Source organism: Acomys minous, assembly GCF_964271855.1.
Source record: "Acomys minous genome assembly, chromosome: 6".
In the NCBI taxonomy this organism is placed as follows: domain Eukaryota; kingdom Metazoa; phylum Chordata; class Mammalia; order Rodentia; family Muridae; genus Acomys; species Acomys minous.
In genome coordinates, this window is record NC_140487.1 from 41,753,592 (window position 1) to 41,774,835 (window position 21,244).

A 21,244-nucleotide genomic window follows, 5' to 3' on the forward strand; every position below is an offset into this window, starting at 1 on the left:
ACTGCCCTCACTGCTATGTCAGGACTCATTACTCGGGAGACAAGGTCAGCTGAAGCTGACACTACTTGCACCAGTGTGTTCCTCTGTGTGTACCACCTGGCCTTCTGCACCTGTACTACCTGGCCTTCTGCAGCTGTGGTCATGAGTGTGGCCAGATATAACATGAGCATCATTCATTTTATAGGCCACAGTCCCCCACAAGATACCATGAAGATGCTAGGGGAGGGCTTGTGGCCTGCAAATCTGCTCTGAGGCATGCTAACCCTGTATACCTTCCCCATTACCACAGCTATTTCCTGAGCACAGAGGATCTGCCACAGAGACGACAGCTCTACAGGTAACTTGCTCTCACTGCAACAGGGGCCTCCTGGCCTTACAGAATCACAGCTCTGCAGCAGCCCATGGGAGGCAGCAAGGACAGCTGAGTAACCAGAAAGACTGGGAAGAGTGAAAAGTGGAGAAGCAAAGACCCTAGCTCCTGTTTCTGCTTGGTCAAATCGGTTCACTCATACACACACACACACACACACACACACACACACACACACACACACACACACTTTTCCTCTTGAGGGACTCTGCCCATCTTGCTCCTATATCCAAGTGTTACCTTGGGAGATTGCCCTTATCTGTGTGTTTTCAGGGACAGCCTAGTCTGGTTTTGGAATCAACCAGTGGCAAAGTGGAGAGGAGGCTGGCTTTCCCATCATGCTCCATGCTTGCCGTGTGATGGCCCAAGTTCCGCGAGTTCACATATTGTAGAAAATGGATGAGCATGTTATGAACCCAGAGAGGGGCCAGATCTAAGGTCACCCTCTCAACCGTTCATCCTGTTAACTGCCTGCTCCTGAGCTCATGGGAGGGAGCTTTGTTCTGAAGTAAACTTGATTCCTACCAGTTAGGAAGAAGAAAGGAAGAGCAATGGGTCTTCCTAGGCACCTCTTATCTAGGAGAGCTGCAGATGCCTGCTCCTTGAGTCCACAATGGCCACTGGATGGGATCAGTGTGGACCAGAGAGGCTAGAGAAGCCCCCAGCACACAGAGGTCTCCCCTCAGCCAGTGGACTCTTATGCTGAGTATAAAGCTGGCGTGAGTGAGCAGGGCCCTGTGATCACGGACCTGCTTCTCTCTGGAGACTGTTCACCACTGTGGGCCTACTAGGATCATGAAAAATCAAGCTGCCCACTTTTATAAAAAGCAAGAAAGCAGCCTTCTGCTCCTCCCCTGTGACCTTTAGCATCAGAAGCTTGTGTTCTCTCTCCCATAACATCTTCATTCTCAGCAAGAGAGGCCCCACATTAGAAGATGTGCTTAGAGGGGAACATTCCCAGGGCTGTGGGAAGACAGGAGTTTCCTATCTAGATCAAACCTGATGATGGTGGCCCTGGGTGGCATCTTCAATTGGTTTCTTTCACTGCCTTCCTCATCCTCTAACAAGCAGCAGCATCACCACCATCTGCTGTCAGGAGAACGGGGTTCTTGAGCCAATCAACACTAGTTCCTTGACATCCACACAGCCCCTTCCTCTTGCCTTTGGCACACAAGGAATGTGGACAACCTCTCCACTGTTATGAAATTGCCAATCATCCATTCAGAGAGTTACTCACATGGCTACAAAGTGCCTAGTGATCGTGTCCGTGACCACTGTAGGTAGCTACAATTATTCAAAGTGATGGCATCTGTGATTGCACCAGTTGACAGTAACAGTGACCCCACCAGGTGATAAATGGTAACCATGACTATGTGAAAGTACCCATGACCGCACTAGGCAATGACACCCATGACACACTAAACAATGACACCCATGATCACACTAGACAATGACACCCATGACCACACTAGACAATGACACCCATGACCACACTAGACAATGACACCCATGACCACACTAGACACTGACACCCATGACTACACTAGACAATGACACCCACGACCACACTAGGCAATGATACTCATGACCATACTAGACAATGACACAGATGACCACACTAGACAATGACACCCATGACCACACTAGACACTGACACACATGACTACACTAGACACTGACACCCATAACTACACTAGACAATGACACACATGACCACACTAGACACTGACACCCATGACTACACTAGACAATGACACACATGACCACACTAGACAATGACACCCATGACCACACTAGGCAATGATACTCATGACCACACTAAACAATGACACCCATGATCACACTAGACAATGACATCCATGACCACACTAGACAATGACACCCATGACCACACTAGGCAATGACACCCATGACCACACTAGACAATGACACACATGACCACACTAGGCAATGACACCTATACACTAGGCAATGACACCCATGACCACGGTCTCCACACCCTGCTATCATCCTGCCTGAAGTTTCACCGATGGTCAAATAGCTACCATCCAAGATTTGAAGGACTGAAAAGTCTCCAGAATTTGGAGAAATATGAGCTGGGTAGGCTTCTGGGAAATAGAGTTGAGTATCCCCAAAGAAATTCTGATGGGAGTAAAGCTTACACGGTTGTCAGCAGGAATGGCTGGGCAGCCTCAGAGGGGAGGTACCCTGCAGGGAACTTGACCTCCATAATCACTCGGTCTCTGCCCCTGTTCTCACTGGCTCTTTGCTCTTCCAGTGCCAACACTGTGGATGACTTCAACAGGCAGTGTCTGTCCTGCGACCTGGTGGAAAACTGCACCTACGTCAGTGCTTCCTTCAGCCACAACATGGACTTCTTCCTGCTCAAGTGTGAAGGTGAGTGGCTGCCATTCTACACCTGTCCTGGGAGGATGCTGAGGTCTGCAGGCAAGACAAAATGGGTGTGCAGGGGGTTTCTCTGTGTTGAGCTACATCTCCCCTCCCATTGTCCATAAAAGACCAGTAAGCTGTGAGCTACTTGAGATATAGACGTGTGCTGTCTATAAAAGTGACAAAACAGTTCCAAGATCAGGCTTTCCAATATGGAGGGTTGGGATTATAAAGAAAGACACAGTACAAGTTCCTAGAGCCCAGTTCATTGATCCCAAGTACACAAGCAGGGTGTGTGTGTGTGTGTGTGTGTGTGTGTGTGTGTGTGTGTGTGTGTGTGTGTGTACACCTGTGTATACATATGTGCTGTGATGCATGGGTAGAGGTCAGAGGACAATTTTTAAGAATTGATTCTTTCCTTTCACCATGTGGGTCTGGGAATAGAACTCACATTCGAGCTAATGGCAAACGCTCGTATCCACTGAACTGTCTCCCTGGCCCATGTGCAAGTGTCTTTTATCACACCACCCAGAGCACTCAGTAGGAGGCCAGGCATCAGGGTGGATGCCGAAGGTCTTTGCATCTTGTTCTTGTCTATTGGAAAGAGTAAATCCATGAGAAGGTAAGGGATAAATATACAAAGGAATCTCAAAGAGCTAGACAGTGGGCACATGTGCTAAAGGACGGTGCTGATTGAGAGCAAGCATGCCCTGTGGCTAAAATGGCAGTCCTGGCAGTCATAGGTAGACGTGGTGGTTTTGTTTTGTATGGTGGTGTCTTACGTAGCCTGCTGGCTCCTGCATAGCTTTTGAACATGTGTTATCTTGACTGGTGAACCTAAAGCCCTGAAAAGCTAGACCATAGCTTTTCCAAGATGATGGCTAGTGCAAGCTTTCTAAAGCACATTAGAGCCCTGAAATGTGCCTGCAATGGGAACTCAGTTTCCCACCTCTCTTGGTGATGAAGGGTGTCCAGGCTGTGGCACTACAGTGATGTCTCATATCACCTTCTGGTCCTGAGCAAGTCCAGGCTAGCAAGCTAATGCAAAGGTGTCATCAGGCTGGGTCCTCTGAAGGCTGTACTCCCCCCTCACTGCCCCTGGCAGCACTTCACTCAGTGCCACTTCAGCTATGCCTCTACCTTGGCATGGCCACCTCTGCAATTGACTCTGTACTCAGAGTTACATCTTATAAGGACACCAGTCACTGGATGAAGACCCCTAGCTTAGTGTGACCTCCTCTTCTTGACTGAATTTGCAAAGACATAAAGTCACACTCATAGCCAGCTTAGCTTTGAAAGAATACACAAATGAACCACAGTTACTCCCTTCTGAGATGCATATTGTCAGAGTTGGAGAGATGGCTCAGACGTTAACGGTACACTGCTCTTCCAGAGGACATGAGTTCAGTTCTCACCCTGGGTAACTTACAACCACCTGAAACTCCAGCTCCAGTGGATCCAGGACTGCCAGGTACCCAGACACATAGGGCATACAGACATACATACACATAAGTAATTCTTTGTAATAATAATTAACCAAGATATATGTTGTTTTCTAATGCAAGAAAGAGGTGGCAGAAAGCTGTACTCAATATTTTCCTGAGATCACGAAAGACAAGGAAGGGGCAAAGACTGAGCTCAATGGCTTTGCTTCACCCTGCCACACCCCAGATCCACATCCACCTCCCTTCATGCTTTTCAAGAAGTCTCAGTTGATCGGGATCCTAGGAAATGTCTGAATATCTGGGGAAATGGACTCACAGTCAGACAATGGCTACTCCATACTAACGTCTATAAACATTCTTTTTGAAGCCAAGGATGGGACTGTTGACTTTGCTCCCATTTCTAGGTGGGAGAGGAGTCTGTGTTCATGAACCACTGGGCTGTGGGACCACCACCCTGCATACTCACAGAAGTAAACAGCCTAGTGCTTAGGGGTGCTGCAGTAGAACCAGTGGCTTGGTCTAGGACAAGTTCTCCATCCTGGAGATGAATGTTCTATGTACACTTAAATGGGTCCATCCCATTGCTGTCCCTTCTACTCCTAAGCAGGCCTCTGAGTCTCTACCACCCAAACCCCCTGCAACCAAGATGTCATCAGGCTCCAGAGAGACAGGATTGGACAGACCTACTTAGAATCCTGGCTCTGTACATTTATCTCTGGGACCGTGGGCATGTTGGCTAGCGCCCCCTAAATATGAAAAGCAGGAGAGTTAGGGTGGCTGAGCCTTGATGCTGTTGTGAGGACCACTCAGAACACAGTGGGTGATATGCTTGCTGTGGTGTCTACGCTATCAGTTATCACTGTAATCACTATCAACAGCTTAGTGAGCAGTGAAGGACCTGCCAATCACTTGTGACCAGCTCAGTATGCAAAAGTTGAGGCTGAGGGTGCAGGCGGCTAACCTCCATGACATCAACTGAGCAGCATGTCCCCCCTGGCAGAGCTGTAATCAGAACAGAACAGGGAACAGGCAGGGATGAAAGGTAGTGACCAGGGACCTGGCAGGTACAGTGGGTAAAGTGTCTACTGCGCAAGCATGAGGACCCACATACACAGCCCCAGGCAGAGCATTGTGTCTATCCCTAGCACTGAGGGGTGGAGATAGATAGCTCCCGCCACCCGCCACCCGCCACCCGCCACCAGCTCACCAGCCAGTCAGGCCAGCCAATCAGAGAGCTCTAAGTTCAGTGAGGGCCCTGTCTCAAGAATAAGGTGAAATGTGACTGAGGAAAACAGCCAATGCCAACCTCTAATTATGCAGCATACCTGCACATATGAGCACAACACACAAAATATTATTAATAATAATACTGCAAAAATAATAAAATGAGGACTCCCTAGGGGACAGCCCTATACATAGGGCTGAAATGAGTGGGAGTCTAGGCCAAGTCCAGCCCAGTGAAAACAAACGTCATGAGGAATTAGTTGGCGATATCATGAGGGATTGATTTGTGATGTCTGCAGTGTACCATAATGGGCGAGGTGATGGCAGCCACATGGCATGTGTCTATCACATTTGGGGTGGTCACCCTCTGATAATGAATGGATAGCTCCTTTAAAAGTAAACTTCACATTCCAGTTCATCAGGCATGGCAGCAGGGCCACTGCACCCTAACTCACTTCTCCTGCAGAGTGAAGCAAGCCAGCTGTGGTTACAGACCTAAACCCCTTAAGGCATCATGGTCCCCTGAGGTAAGAAAGTAGCATGCAGCAAAGAGGCCGGCATTAAGGCTGCTACCTGAGGGACTAGGCCTGATGAGTTTAGACATCCCCTGAGGGGAAGTGTCTGCTGGGGTTTCTGACTACAGACGCCTCTGTCTGTCAGGTGGCTTTTGGATCAGGCAGTGGACATCGCTAGCTTCCTCTGGCGTGGCTCAGGCTGTTGTACTGTGGATATCGAATGATCCCAAAGGCCATATACTTAAAGCTTGCTCACCAGCCTATAGAGCTGTGGGGAAGTGTCTAAAGGACTAGAGGGAAAAGTTAGGTCTTTGGGGGCATGCCCTTGAGGGGGACACTGGAGCCCCGTTACCTCCTGTCTCCCTTTCACTTCCTGGGTTGCTATGAGGTAACAAGTTGTGATCTGACATGTTTCTGCCTTAATGCTCAGTCTCCCCATAGGCAGCAAAACGAGAGAACCAAGCAGCCAGGAACTGACATCTCTGGAGCCATGACCTAAAATAAACGTTTCCTCTTTATAAGTTGGTTTTCTTGGGTATTTTGTCACAGCAAGCAGGACCCTGCACTGTGCTAAGTCAGCACTGTAAGGAGAGTACCCAGTTATTTGCTAGTAACTCAAGAGTAGCCCTAGGTCTGTGAAAAGAATGCATAACCTATGTTTTCATTGACAAAGGCGTATTACCTTCAAGCAAGAAGATGATATCAGCTCCTAGAAGCAGAGTTAAAAACAAATGGTTGGGGGACTTGAGAGATGGCTCAGAGGTTAAGAGCACAGACCATTCTTCCAAAGGACCTGGGCTTAATTCTCAGCATCCATATGGCAGCTCACAACTGTCTGTAATTCCAGTTCCAGGGGATCTGACTCCCTCACACTGACATGCATACATACAGGCAGAACGTCCATGTGCATTAAGTAAAGATTTCAAACAAAAAAAACAAACAAATGGTTGGGATGGCAAGATGGCTCAGTGGACAAAGGCACTTGCCACCAGTCTCTGGAATGCATATGGTTGGTTGAGAGCACCAATTCCTGACTTCCTCCAACTTCCACACTGTGACATGCATGTACACACACACACACACACTGTGAAATGCATGTACAAACACACAAAGACATTTATGTATACACACTTTGACATGTATGTGCACACACAGTGACATGCATGTACCCCCACACACATGACATGCATGTACACAAACTATTACATGCATGTATACACACACTTTGACATTTATGTGTACACACACAGCGACATGCATGTACCCACATAAACACTGTAACATGTATGTACCCCATACACACACACAGTGACATGTATGTACACACACACACACACACACACTGTGACTTGTATGTACCCATACACACATATATACAAAATAAATCATTGTTAAGAAGTCATTCAGTGAGCATGAACAATTTGGTCCTGTAAGCCACCTCGTCCCCTGACTGGATCTCACACTGCGTTTCTGAGGCATTAACCTTGGCTGCCCTTTTTAATTTTGAGTTTGTCCAAGTGTGTGTTTAAAATCAGGCTTGAGGCTCCTCGGAGCACTGCTGGGGTGTGTGTGAGTACATCTGTTCGCTCTCTCAAACATTCGGAGTGAGGCCCTTTGAGGCTGCATATACCGAGAACAGGGACGGGGATGCTGAGGTCACTGTGTTCTCAGGTTGTCTCGCTCACCCACAGGGAAGCCCAGCCCCAAGCAACACACCGAGAGGCAGATGCTTCCTGTGGTAAAGAAACTACTCGGGCTCCTGAAGCACTGTTCCTGTAACTGGACCAGTGTGATGCACTGGCACTTGGTGCTTGTGTACTTTCCTGCAAGAGGAGAGGGTGTGTCCTACACATGCCACTGAAATGTCCATTAAAATACTATGTCCATCCCTCTTGCCTTTGGGATGCTTGCTGTGATAGAAATGCCTTCTCATTGCCAGTCACTGCCTATGGGATCTCTGATAGACTTTGCTCCTGCTTGCAGTGGCTACAGTATGCATCCCAATATGTATTTCTATGCCAAATGGCTTCCCCAGAACAGAGAAAGGTGTGACTGCGAGGTACAGGATAGTTACATTTGAATTCTGAAATGCCAGACAGGGTAGAGGTGGCCAAAGCCAGGAGCTGGCAGTGAGTCTGGGGTCACACCAAGGAACCCATTCTGCTCTTCAAGGTGCCACCTCCCTCAATGCTACCATCAAGAGACCTGGCCATGGAGCTGTTAGGGTGCGCAGGGATCCCAAATAGAGAGGAGCTTCATTTTGGGTTACCACAACTCTGAATGTCAGCCCCCCTCACTGTCTCCAGCCCAGGGTGCTGACACCAGCATCTGTGAGGACCAGTGTCAGCGAATATAAACACTCACCCTGACACTAGAGTGCCAATGACCACTAATGCTTGTGAGAAGTGTGGAGCAAGGTCTGTGAGCACAAGGGAAGGTACCCTGGGGAGAGGAGTTGAAGTGCACCTCCACCAGCTGCAGCGATCCTAGATTCCAGAAGGTGTCACCTTGCTGACCAGAAAACAGGCACAGGGAAAGAGGTAACCAACTTCTGGGGCCTAACACCATTACCAAAGTCAAGAGGAACCTGTTCCAAGTTCAAAAAGAGCATTGAAGAGATCGATTAGACACAATGGTTGGTTGCCAGCTTCCTGGGGGAAACCCTGAGTTTACATCAAAGGCCTGCTCTGTAGCCCAGGCCAGTCTCAAACTCAACCATCCTCCTGCCTCAGTCTCCCAAGTGCTGGGATCCCAGATTTGACCACACTGGGTGATGTTTGCTATGAGACCCTCCCGCATTCCCTGAAGTCTTCTCCTTTGGGAAGAGTAAAGGGGAGCACGGGACAGGCAGCTTGTGGGTTTCCAGAGGCACATGACTGACAATGTTGAAAAACTCAGTGCTTTCAGTCACCATCTCAATTGCTTTTCTGAAACTGTGATAAAATGTTGCCATTGTATTAGACATCACTCTTTAGCAGATAACTTAAACTATTGTAATGAGAAGTTTTGTATTATAACTTGTTTCCATTTGCAATGGTGGAGGCTCAAAGGTCATGACGTAACCCACCCTGTCTCAGATACACTTGAAGGTACCCGTGGGATGCTGAAGCTACAACTCTGCTGTTCCTCCTCCCCCTTCCTTCCCTCCCCTTCCTTCCCTCCCCTTCCTTCCCTCCCCTTCCTTCCCTCCCCTTCCTTCCCTCCCCTTCCTTCCCTCCCCTTCCTTCCCTCCCCTACCTTCCCCTTCCCTTCCTTCCCCTTCCCTTTCTTTTCCTTATCCTCCTTTCCCCTTGACCCTCTTACCAGTTCAGTCCTAAAGCCTCTCCTGGCAGGGATAGAGTAGGCATTCTCACAGAACAGTCCAGCATGGAATGGCTGGGTCCAGCCCAGTGATCAGGATATCCACCCAGGGTGGGAGTCAGACCTGGGTGTGATGAGGTGGTGTCCCACTTGGAGGGATGTGGCCTGGAATGTGGGGACAATCCTGATGGGGGAGATTCCAGGGACAGAGGGTTGTGGGAAATATCCTCTGTTACAAGAACACACATAAACGCTGCACCTACAGCATTCCATCCCTTCTTACCTCTTTTTGAAACAAAGCCCCACTATGTAGCCCTGGCTGCCCTGAGACTCACTGTGTAGACCAGGCTGGCCCCAAACTCACAGAGTTTGAAACCCACCTGCCCCTGCCTCCTTAGTGCTGGGATTAAAGGCATGTGCCACCATGCCCAGCATAAGTCAGTCTGATCTTTCCTATTTAGAATGAGCAGAACTTTATGTCACCTTAAGCAGGTTATCCTTTTAGTGACAAGAAAGCTTAGGAAGGTCTGGGAGTCACACAATGGCTGCCATGTTTCCCACCGTCAGACCCTCACAATACTCTCTGGTGGTGTTGGCTGTGTTGGACCTTGTCCCCTCAGTTAAAGCAGGAACATGGCTGTGTGGCCAGCTAGCTCAAGATGCTGCCATTTCTTCTCAGTGACCCGATGCGACTCTCTCTTCATTATCACAAATTAAATTGATTCATTTCAAGTAATTGATCACATGACCTTGCAAAAGCACATGCAGTCCAGCTTACTGAAAAAGTGAGGGCCTGCCTGGTGGACCGCTCAGTGGCACTCTTACACTGCTGGGGAGGGGGTGCCTCTGCAGCTACCACACTTCCCCTAAGCAGGCCATGACCATCCCTTCCTTCATGCATCCAGATTGTTATTGAAAAGCATCTGTGTGTGGACAGTGTGACCACAGAGCTAGGATGAGAGATGACAGAGCGCCGCTAGATGGTTCAAGGGGATGGGAGAGGACACTTAGAAAACAACTGACATCTGTACTGTGTGTGCTATGGTGCCCTATGGGGACCAACAGCAGCAGGACACCCTCCACTGTGTCCCAGGATACTGCATGTGCCTAGTGCCTCCTCCTCGGGGCTGCTGACACACTGAGGGCTGAATGAACATGCAGGGAGTGGCTTAGACAGCATCTCTGCAAGGCCAGTGCTCACCTCCCTCCCCAGCAGCCCAAACACACCGGCCCCATTTGACAGACGGAAGCATCACTCATCCAACCAGTGGGTGAGAGCCAGGTCTTCCTACCCCTGAACACCATGTCAGAGGCCCTGTCTCTTGTGCGGAGTGAAAACTAATCTTTGTAGATCTCCGAGTGGAAGCCCTGCATACAGCCTGGGCACAAGAGGGCGCTGCAGCCCTGCACATTGATCTCCACAAGCACCCTTGCTGGGTTCTGTGTCAGGGTTTCCCCCTGTATAAACTTCGCCTCTAGATTGAATGTGTCTGTCTCACTGGGGACCACAGAGAGCTGAGCCCTGGCTTAGAGAAGGCCTTCTGTGGTACTGTCTGTCGGGCAGACACGGGGCTTGACATTAGACACACAAAGATGGAACACAGAGGGAGGTCCTGCCGTCAGGGATCCCAGAATCTAGGATAAGAAAAATTGGAGGAACATTCATTCATTCATTCATTCACTTATTCATTCATTTGGCTTTTTAAAATAGGGCTTCTCTGTGTAGCCTTGGCTATTTGCAGACCAGGCTGGCCTTGAACTCACTGCGATCCTCCTGCCTCTGCCTCCCTGAGTGCTGGCATTAAAGGCATGCACCACCACATTGGGTGGGATGATGGCAGAGGAAGAGGAACCTTTAAAGAAGGATGGCTGGCTGCAGGTTACCAGTGCATCCCTAGAGCCTTGGTTCAGGCCAAGTTCTCTCTCTCTCTCTCTCTCTCTCTCTCTCTCTCTCTCTCTCTCGTGGCAGGGCTTTGAAGACATGTGAACAGTTCAGGAGAGCGAAGGGCATGGGAGAAGGCACAATGTGGCACCGTCCGGGGGAAAGAAAAACATAAGCGCGTGTAACTGTCCACTTGAACAAAGTAGAATCACATTGGAAATGTCTCAGTGGGGAATTTTCTAGACCAGGCTGGCCTGCGGGCATTTGGATGACAAGGAGAGAGTGTGAGCTGGGTGCAAACATGCACGCATTTATTCTCCCTGCTTTCGACTGTGCATGTGACCAGCTGTTTTAAGTTCCTGCTGCCTTGACTTCCCCACAGTGAGGGACAGTAACCTGGAATTGTGGCTAAAAGAAAGAAAGAAAGAAAACCCCTTTCTCCTTTAAGTTGCTTTTGTCAGGGTATTTTATCATAGCACCAAGAAACAAAGCTAAGACAATGGGAAGGCAGCTGGGAAGGGACAGTTTGGCAACAGACAAGGAGGGAGAGAGGCAGCAAAGAGGCAGCAAGAGGAAGGTGGTGTGGGCGGAGATGCCACGTGACAGCAAAGGGGTAAGGAAGAAGTGTGTAAGCCGGGGAGTGCTGGCACCAGTGAAACTGTAGTATAACGACACCTGCTTTGTGGGTTGGCAAGTTTAGTTCTCATTTTTAAATTCTACTTTGATATATTTGTTTTGTGTTGGGGGTGTGGGGTATGCAGGACAACCTGCAGGAACGTTTCTTTCAGTCCACCAAGTGACTTCCGGGGATTGAACTTGAGCGGTCAGGATTAGCAGCAAGTGACTTGACTTGCTAAGCCATAGTGTTGGCCCTGTGGTCAATTTGTTTATGATCTGAGAGTTAGAGCAGGAGCTGACAGGCATTGGTACTGCTGGTGGGAGTGGCTGTGCTGACGATGACAGTGACGTTGCTGCTGCTGTCATGATGCTCCCACTGATGGGCTTGATGACGTGTTCATGAAAAGGATGCTGCTGCTGCTGCTGCTGCTGCTGCTGCTGCTGCTGCTGCTGCTGCTATATTGATGATGCTATTGTCTGTCACTGACTCAGTTTCCCAGGGGTAGCCCTTTGACCACTCTCACATACTGCCTACAGTGAGGAAACCTCAGTTTCTGTTTGATGACTCACAGCCTGAGTCAACATAACTATCAGTTAAGAATGGCTTCTCCATCTCAGATTAAAATGAATGAAGTTTTTTAAATGTGTGTATGAATGTTTGTCTGCATGAACTCACATGTGCCATGTGCATGCCTGGTGCCCTCAGAGGCCAGAAGAGGGCCTCTGATCCAGGAGAACTGGAGTCCGGAACATTTGTAAGCCACCGTGTGGGTGCGGGGACTCAAACTCAGTCCCCCTGATTGGGCAGCAGGTGCTCTTAACAGCTGAGCCATCTCTCCAGCCCTCAGAGCAGAGTTTCCGGTACACAAAGAAGATTCGTGTGGTCACAGAATTCATTTTTTTTTCCTCTCTCTCTGTGAATGGCAGTCTCTATGGTCAGCGGAGCTCGATATGGAAAACCTGGGCCAGGCCAGGCTATCCTAGGAAGGCAGGATGCATGACACATCTTCACACCAAGGACAATTGACATATTTAGATAATTCTTCTCTGCTAGATCATCAGCATGGTTTCAAAACAAAGAAAGAAAAAAAGAAATACAAGATGGGGAAACTTGGCTGGCCAGGGAAACATTAGCTTGACCAAGCAAACCCTTGCCTGCCACTCCCTGCCACACACACACACACACACACACACACACACACACACACACCTCTTTCTCTCTTTCTGAGACATGTCATGTCACCATCAGCAGAGAGATCCTGTGACAACAAAGCATTGGGAGGGAGTTGTATCCGGGTCAGGGAGTGTTGGCCACACCGGAAGCTGCCAGCAGTTGGAGAAGGATCCCCTTGGGTCATAGGGCATACAACCCTGCAGATGCTGTGACCTTGGACTTCAGGCTGTGTGCATGCCCCTCCACCTGAAAATCCACTCTGACTTGAGGTTTGCCAAAAGGAACTTGCCAGAAACATCTCTGAACACGCATTCCCAGCTCTGCTGAAGAGGCGGGCCCTCAGGCCTATCACCAGCTCTCAGAATCAGCAGCACCCATTCTCTTTGTTTTAATAAGCCCTGAAAAGTAAGTGCTACAAGGAGACTTGCAACTACAGCCTATAAGGAAGAAATGGAGTCCCGCCTCCTTGCTGATAGGCTGGTGGGCCTGTGTAACAGGTCTGACACCAGAACTTCTCCTGTGAGCTCTCTAAGGTCAGTGGTCTGTCTTTGTAGCTAGAAATGTCTTTGTACCAGTCATCCGACATGTCTGTCAGTGTAGCTAGACGTGGGCACCATTTCCATGACTGTGACAGTGTTGGCGTCCTAACAGAGGGCAGTGTAATGGTAACCTCAGACACATAGTGAGTGTGACCTTCTAGAATGTTCCTCCTGAGGTTCCTGAACCTTTAGTCCTATTCTGACCCACAGAACATGATGTGCCCAATTTCTTGGTGCCACCTCTAGAACCGCCTCTGGCCTGCTGCCTCTTCTTTGGTCTGCCTTGGATACAGAGGGGCCCCTGGCAGGGGTGATGCTGCCTTTGACAGACACCTCTTCCACCTAGGCCTGTCCCATCCACCCTCAGCCCTCGCAGGGAGCTGAACCTCCAGACAACTGTAGTGTGCTGCAAAGGGGCGGGTGTTTCGATGAGAACATCTGTTCTGTCACACTTTAACAACACAGCTATTAAAGCAAGAGGAAGTTAATTACAGTTGTCACTGTGTTCAGACTACACTGGTGCTTCCTCTTCATGGAGCACTCATGTGTGTGTGTTGTAAAATACTTCACTGGCGCTGGTTCTGTTTAAATCATTCCTAATGTCTCACTGATGTGATCAAAATGGGGAGGAAATTAGGAAGTAGAGATTTTAATTGTAGGAAAAAACTGAAGGATAAATTTAAGGAGTGAGTCCTAGGCCAGCACACGTGCAGACACACATGCATGCCTACACACTCACACTGATGCACATGTAGGCATATGCATATATTTGCTCTACAGTTATAAGAATGGTGATATTCATTTCTTTCTCTTTTCTCTCGAGTCTTGGTAAGGTTTCTTTCTTCCTTCTTTCCTTCCTCCGTCCATTTCATGTGCACAGTGGTTCCCATGTGTGTGTGAATGCTTTCATGCATGTAAACTAAGATAGGAAGTACAGCAAAGGATGGAAACTGAGATCTCTCACTCTATAACAAGTATGTATGTATGTATGTATGTATGTATGCATGCATGCATGCATGTAGTCAGAGAGCTCTGCTGGAAGCTGGCAGAGTGTCCTAGCTGCTTGAGCGTAAAAGCCACCGTAGCCCCCTACAATTCTGTACCTCCATTTATTCACAGAATATGAATATGAAACAGACATAATTCCCACTTTATGGGCTCCCTTTAAGCAATAAAAGAGATGCTACATGCAAAAGATCAGAACAGTGAGTGGCACACGGGACACACAAGAGCACATGGCACAACAGGGTCAGTACTTGTCCTTATTGTCACTGTTTCCATGACCACAAGCAATGGGAGTACTGCCAGAACCTTACGGAGGAGTTTGGAGCAAATATTGAGGGCACTGTGGAGGGCCCATTGGAGGAGAAGGAAGAGAATCCTGAATGAGGAAAACAACCCTGACCGGAAAAGCAAGCCCATGTGCTGGGGGCCATGGGCCCAGATGAGGGTTGAGAAGGTCTCATGTCTCACACTGTGAGCTATGAAAACAACCAGAGCCCTAATCAGAAGAGGCCATGGTTACAACCGTGGAAGGCTTTAGGCAGGAGAAACATGCAGGGGAGAGCATGTGATGATGGAGATGGGACACTTTCAGCATGTAACGGACGGAAGATGTGTGGAATCTAGCATGAGGAAGATGGAGGAGAGCCGGCTGCCTCTCTTTCAAGTGTGTTCCACCTGCAGCCATGGGCTGCATGCAAAACAAAATCAGAAACTCACCCAAAATATTATGGGATTCTTTTTCAAATGTTCTTTGTAACCAGCATGTGGTTTGTGAATGTGGATTTTGTTGTGGTCGATGTCGCATCCTAATATTGAAAGGGACATGCCTGGGTGGTGTGGTTTGGTTTTGGGCTATAGTTTTCCAGAGACTGCCTCTTGTGCGTCTCAGGCTGGCCCTACGCATGACCTTGAAATCCTGACTCTCCTGCTTCTGTCTCTAGAGTGTGAAGACTACAGCTGTGTACCACCAGGCCCCATTTATGTGGTGCTGAGAAGGGAGCCCATGTGTGCTGGGACTACACTCTGCCACCTACACGCCCAGGCCCATGAGTTACTTCTGTTCCCTTTGAGGCTAGAATGAAAATCACTTGATTTAGAATCTCAACTCACGTCTTTCAGAGGAGTCTGGGGGCCAGAGCATCACCTTCCCTACAACCCAATGGGTCCCTGCCACTGCCATGGGAACACCCAGCAAATGGCCCAGGCAGGATCCAAGCCACACACTGTGAAGTGAGTCATGGGTTTATCCAGTAGAAAAACACAGTGAGTGTAAGAAGGAAGATGAGCAGAACACTTCAGAAATGATGCCCTTGGGGGTCCATGAGACCGAGGCACAGGACATGACCAAGCCGCCATGGGCCTGCATCCTCTCACTTGCTGAAGCCACCTGTCCTGAGAAGGCAAGGACCATTCCAATTTGAGAGTAAAAGACCCATTGGTCACCGTCACCCATGCTGGATGTGCAGCCCAAGTGGCTCTCCTATCATAACTCATCCATCCAAATTGTTCTCTCTGGAAGTTGAGCTCACATTCCCACAAGGAGGGACATTTTCAGAATTCTTCTAACCCCATTCCTTCCCGGCTCAGGAGGAACGTGTAGCCCTTCTCCCTTGAGCATGCTTGGTGATTGACAGGGTTACCTGTGCATCCTGCCACAGCACTGTCATTACCAGAAATAGACAAGATCTTGTGTGACATCTAGGCATGTGGCAGGAAGTTGTGGTGCTAGTGAGGAGCCTCACTATAGCCACTACAATGACTTGGCCATGAACATCACAACCTGAGGGACACATAGCATCAATACATCAGCTGCTCGTTCACTTAACCAGACACTAGCAACTAGCAACATACATGGAGTTCCTGCACATTTTTCCATGTGGAGTACATGATATCATGAATTTCAGTAGCTGTGTTGAGTTCACACCTATAATTCCATTACCTGGGAGGCTGTAAATTTAAGATCAGTCTGGGCTATACAGAGAGGCCCTAACTTTATCATGATGAGGAGGAGGAGGCTGAGGAGGAGGAGGAGGTTGATGAGGAGGAGGTTGAGGAGGAAGAGGACAACCACAACGAAGAAGACGATGACAATGATGATATACTAAGTTGTTAAGTTCCAAAAAAGACTGATGACCCAAGACATAAATACATCATTGGGAATCAAATTAAGATACAATTGTTTTGACTGAAAGTCACCACTGAATAAGAATCACAACATGGCAGGCCAGAGCTATTCCTTTTCAGCAGGCAGAATACCAAGTCCTTTGAGAAGTGAGTCAAGAAGAGCCTGATGTCCCTTCAGGAGCTAGAGGCCCTGGCCCAGATTCCAGTCCTGGCACTTTAGGGGACAAATCAGACAGAGTGTGTGTGTGTGTGTGTGTGTGTGTGTGTGTGTGTGTGTGTGTGTGTTGAATCACTTTTCTTTTAGGTTTGCCTCATTTCACAAAACTAAAAACTAAGTTCCTGCCGTCACACTGTGAATTCTGCATAACCCCGAATACGTCGCTGGGAGCTGCCAGGTGGTGCACACCTGAAATCCCATCGTACAGGAGTTGGAGGCAGGAGGGTCAGCAGTTCAAAGTCACCCTCAGCTACATAGTGAGTTCAATGCCAGCCTGAGCTGCCTAAGACCCTTGCTCAGTAAACAATGAATTCAGTTTAAGTTTAAAAATGTTCACCAGGGTGGCAGATGCAGTGGCTTCAATGCAAGAAGCTCATAGGTCTTTTGTAAACCAGATACCTGGAGGAATGGGTTGAGATCCAGGAGTCTTCCAAGGCCCCCTCCATTTAAAAAATAATTACTATTGTTTCAGTCATTGGGAAGGTTTGACTTCCTCAAATGCCAGTCACGTGCCCCAAGAATCACACATCGTTTCTGCAGCAAGAGGCCATGGGTGACGAGAACCAGTCAGATTGGTGCAGCCTCTTCATCATTCTTGAGTGTGGAAATGGTCCGCCCACCTCCACAGCCCTCCCTGAGCAGTGCTGTTCAGACTCTGCCTGCAAAATAGAATCACTTTCAAGTTCCCTGGATAGAAAATTTGATTGAAGCAAAACTAAATGCTGTGGGGCACAGACAGCGGGGATTGGGGGGGTCCGGGGGGGCGTGGTAGGACTAAATCCCAGGCTTGATGTCACCGATAACAAGACTTCAAAATCAGACAGCAACAAAACCTGTCTGTAGCGTTGACTGGGAAATACTGACTTAGGAACAAATATTTTAATTATCTGCTGCCGTTCGGGTAGCCCCCTGCTCCGTTTGTTAGGATGATCGTATCACCTGGGTGTATACACTTTCTGCACCAGGCATGCATGATTCATGAGCTGGTAAATAAAGAGATCTGGAGCCGGTGCGCGGCAGGGCCCTTGCCAATTATCTCCACCGGCCAGAACCTGCCTCCATCGCCTGTGTGCAGCTGATCTTTGAAAGCATTCATCAGCCGCTGGCAGCACGCATGGGGTCGCTTGGGATCTAAGAGTCTCTATTGTTTACACAGTAGGAGGTTAGCAGCGGTTGAGAGTGATGCGTCAGAGCGCCTTCCCAGGGTGCAGGCCAGAATGAGTGGGGAAGGCGAATGCTCTCTAATGGGAGTTTCTATTCTGATGGCTTCTCCCTTACAGCTCTGTGCCCTGTTTCTCATCTGCGATGGTCACCTTTCCATCCTGCCAGACAGGTGCAAACTCATGCTCTAGACCAAATGGGGCTGGAACACAGTAACACAAAAATAAATAGTTCCCATTTGCAAGTATCTTGTATAACTCTGAATTTCACTTTAAGCGGGATTCAAATGTGTGACTCTCTGTCCATCGTCTAACATAATCTACCACAGTGTGCTGTTCATAAACTCATCAGCTTATTTTTCACCTTTCAGGAGCAATAGCAATTTGAAAGTCAAACATTTAACTTTCCCTAAAATAAACTCTGTCTCTAACTACAGATTTCAAAAGGTCACTTTTCTGTATTCTCCTCTTCATAAGCAAATGTTTAGCAAGCACAATTTATCTCCTGCTATTGGTGACACAATTTTTGTGTTTGTCTGAACATTTATGTTCCCCTTGTTTGTTTGGTTGGTTGGTTCTTTGTTTTTCGAGACAGGGTCTCTCTGTGTAGCCCTAACTGTCCTAGAACACACTTTGTAGACCAGGCTGGCCTCGAACTCACAGCGATGCACCTACCTATGCCTCACAAGTGCTGGGATTAAAGGCATGTGCCACCACTCCCGGCTGTGTTCCTTATGTTTTGAAGAATATGTGTGTGGGTGTTCTGCCTGCATGAATGTGCATGCTGTGCCCTCAGAGGCCAGAAGAAAGAGCCAGAAACCCTGAAACTGGAGTTGATAGATGGGAGCTAGGGATTTAACCTGGGTCCTCTGGAAGAGCAGCAAGTGCTCTTAACCTCTGAGCCATCTCTCGTGCCCCACTTGTGTCCTTGCTTGCTCCGAGGTGCACTGGCCACATGACAGGCTGAGTTATCAAAGATGGACGAAGTGTTATAACAGGCTGGAAAGAATCATAAATACATACATGCTCATTCTTGCTTGCAAATGTGAGGTTAGGAGTGTGTACATACAGGTGTGTGCACATGAGGGTGTGTACATATAGAGCCAAATAGTAAAGATCTGGCCTCACTGACAGAGGAGCTTGTAATGAGATACAATCGTATGTTTTCACACATCCTCAGACTGGATGAAAACATATGCCAGCAGAGAGCCAGGCTAAGGAAGAACAGAGTGCAATCCTGCCCCCGGCATCTGCTTCCATCTTCTCCTGTCTCCCGCCTTCAGCTGAGAGTTGAGCCTCCTTTTTCTTCTTTACTCCTCTCGTTGTGTGTGTGTGTGTGTGTGTGTGAGAGAGAGAGAGAGAATGGTGTGTGCGTGTATGTGTTTTGGGGGTGTGAATGATGCCTATGTATGTGTAGACGTGGGTGTGAATGGTGTGTGTATATGTATGTGTCAGGTGAGGGTGCAAGGTGTGTGTGTGTGTGTGTGTGTGTGTGTGTGTGTGTGTGTGTGTGTGTATCAGGGAAATGAATGGTGTGTATGTGTGTTCAGGTGTGAATGGTAGGTGTAGGGGGTAAGAGAGAGGGAGAGACAGAGAAAGAGACAGAGACAGACAGACAAACAGACAGACAGACAGAGAAACTGGGTGTCCATGCACTGTGTATAATATATAGAGGCCCAGTTTCAACATCAAATATCCTCCTCCGTCACTCTCCAACTTCAGCGTTGAGGCAGGGTGTCTCACTTGAACCCAGAACTTGCTGATTCATCTCCAGCTTGCCAGCTTACTCCAAGGACCTCCTGTCTCTGCCTCCTGAGTGCTGGGGTTACTACAGGTGGTCTGCCACAGATGCCCTGCCATTGCCACGGATGCGAGGGACCGCTTTAGCTGCTATGCCATCTCCCTGGACCCTGAGCTGTCACGCTTCCCCATTGCTGTGGCCACTTTGTATCTCAGAGGGAGATTCCCAGCATGCACCTGTTGGCCTTGGCCTACCAGACCTGCTACCCAGAGCTGATGCTCTAGAGCACACAGTCTGGGGCCTGCTGCAAAGCAAAGCGCTGGCTGCTGGAACTTCTTCCAGGGCTGTTTCTGCTCCTGCAGTAGATACCCAGATGGGAGCTGTCTGGAAATCAAAACAGCCAGATGGGAGCCAAAGCTGCCCCCAGGTCTCCTGACCACTCCCTGATCACACTTCTGGTGGCCACACTGACTGGTCAGAATTCTGGCTTCCTTTTTAAGGCACAAGAATCTGCAGAAACAGCAGCCAGCCCTTGAGCAGGCAGTGTGACAAAATGGCAAAGGCCTTCTCTTACGTAAAGCTGACCTTAATGGAGACTAAGGAAGTTTCAGACAAGGTGTGCCACTCAGAAAAAGAGGGGGAAATCAAGGCCAATTCAAAACTTGCGTGACAAAAGCCTAGGTTCGTTCTTTTGCCTCACTGTCACCAAAATGCGTGAGCAGAACAAGTTAAGGGAAGAGAGAATTGTCTTGGCTCACAGCTGCAGAGAGATTCAGTCCAGAACAGCCAAGAAGGCAGGAATATGGTGCAGGAAACGTGGTCACATGGTAACCAAACAGGAAACAGAGAAAGAGAGAGTAACTAGGAGCCAAGGTAGCCTTAGCCTTCAAAGACTGACCTCTGATGCCCGGCTTCTGCCACAAAGGCTCCATCACTTTCCTGGTCAGAGCCACCAGCTGGGGAACAAGCCTGTGGGGAACATTCACATTCAAATCCGAACACACCTTAGACACCTCATTAGTGACAGCACTCTAGCTGTGTGAGGTTGGCTTAGCACATGTTACAGGCTCCCCCAAAATCCTGTGCATGTACCAGGGTTTCTTAACACGTTTCTTCATCTCTTAGGGAAGCAAAATAGCACAGGTCTGGTCAATGGTCTTTGTTTCTTAGGAAATTCACTTTGATTTGGATGTTTTCCTAAATCACCCACCAATTCTCAGAAGCCGGCTGTGGTGATCTGAATGAGAAATCTCGCGCCCCCCCCCCCACTGTCTCCGCCATTTGAACAGGTGGTCCCCAGTAGGCGGGGATCTGGAAGCCAACGGACATTACCATAATTCACAGACTAACCCACTGATCTTCTGCAGGGAGTGTGATGGCATGGGGGCTGCAGAGTCAGGGCACCTGCCCACTCAGGGAGGAGCTGACCCCAGGTCATTATCAGATATGTAGTGCCCTCAAAAAGGCTCATGTATTAAAAAGCCTAACTGCCTGCTAGTGAGCTTCTGAGGGGTTTTTGGCTATGGGGGCTCTGACCTC

General features: G+C 48.7%; 1 protein-coding gene across 4 annotated transcripts in view; it reads left to right on the plus strand.

Moving 5' to 3' along the window:
- The window catches only part of DPP6 (dipeptidyl peptidase like 6), an 830,087-nt gene that overhangs the window by 776,237 nt on the left and 32,606 nt on the right, over nt 1-21,244 (plus strand). For all 4 annotated transcript variants that reach the window (XM_084787789.1, XM_084787791.1, XM_084787788.1 and 1 more), the window contains exons 15-16: nt 290-337; nt 2,649-2,767. In XM_084787789.1, coding sequence (XP_084643915.1) covers nt 290-337; nt 2,649-2,767 — 167 coding nt within the window. The remainder of the gene's footprint in view (nt 1-289; nt 338-2,648; nt 2,768-21,244) is intronic.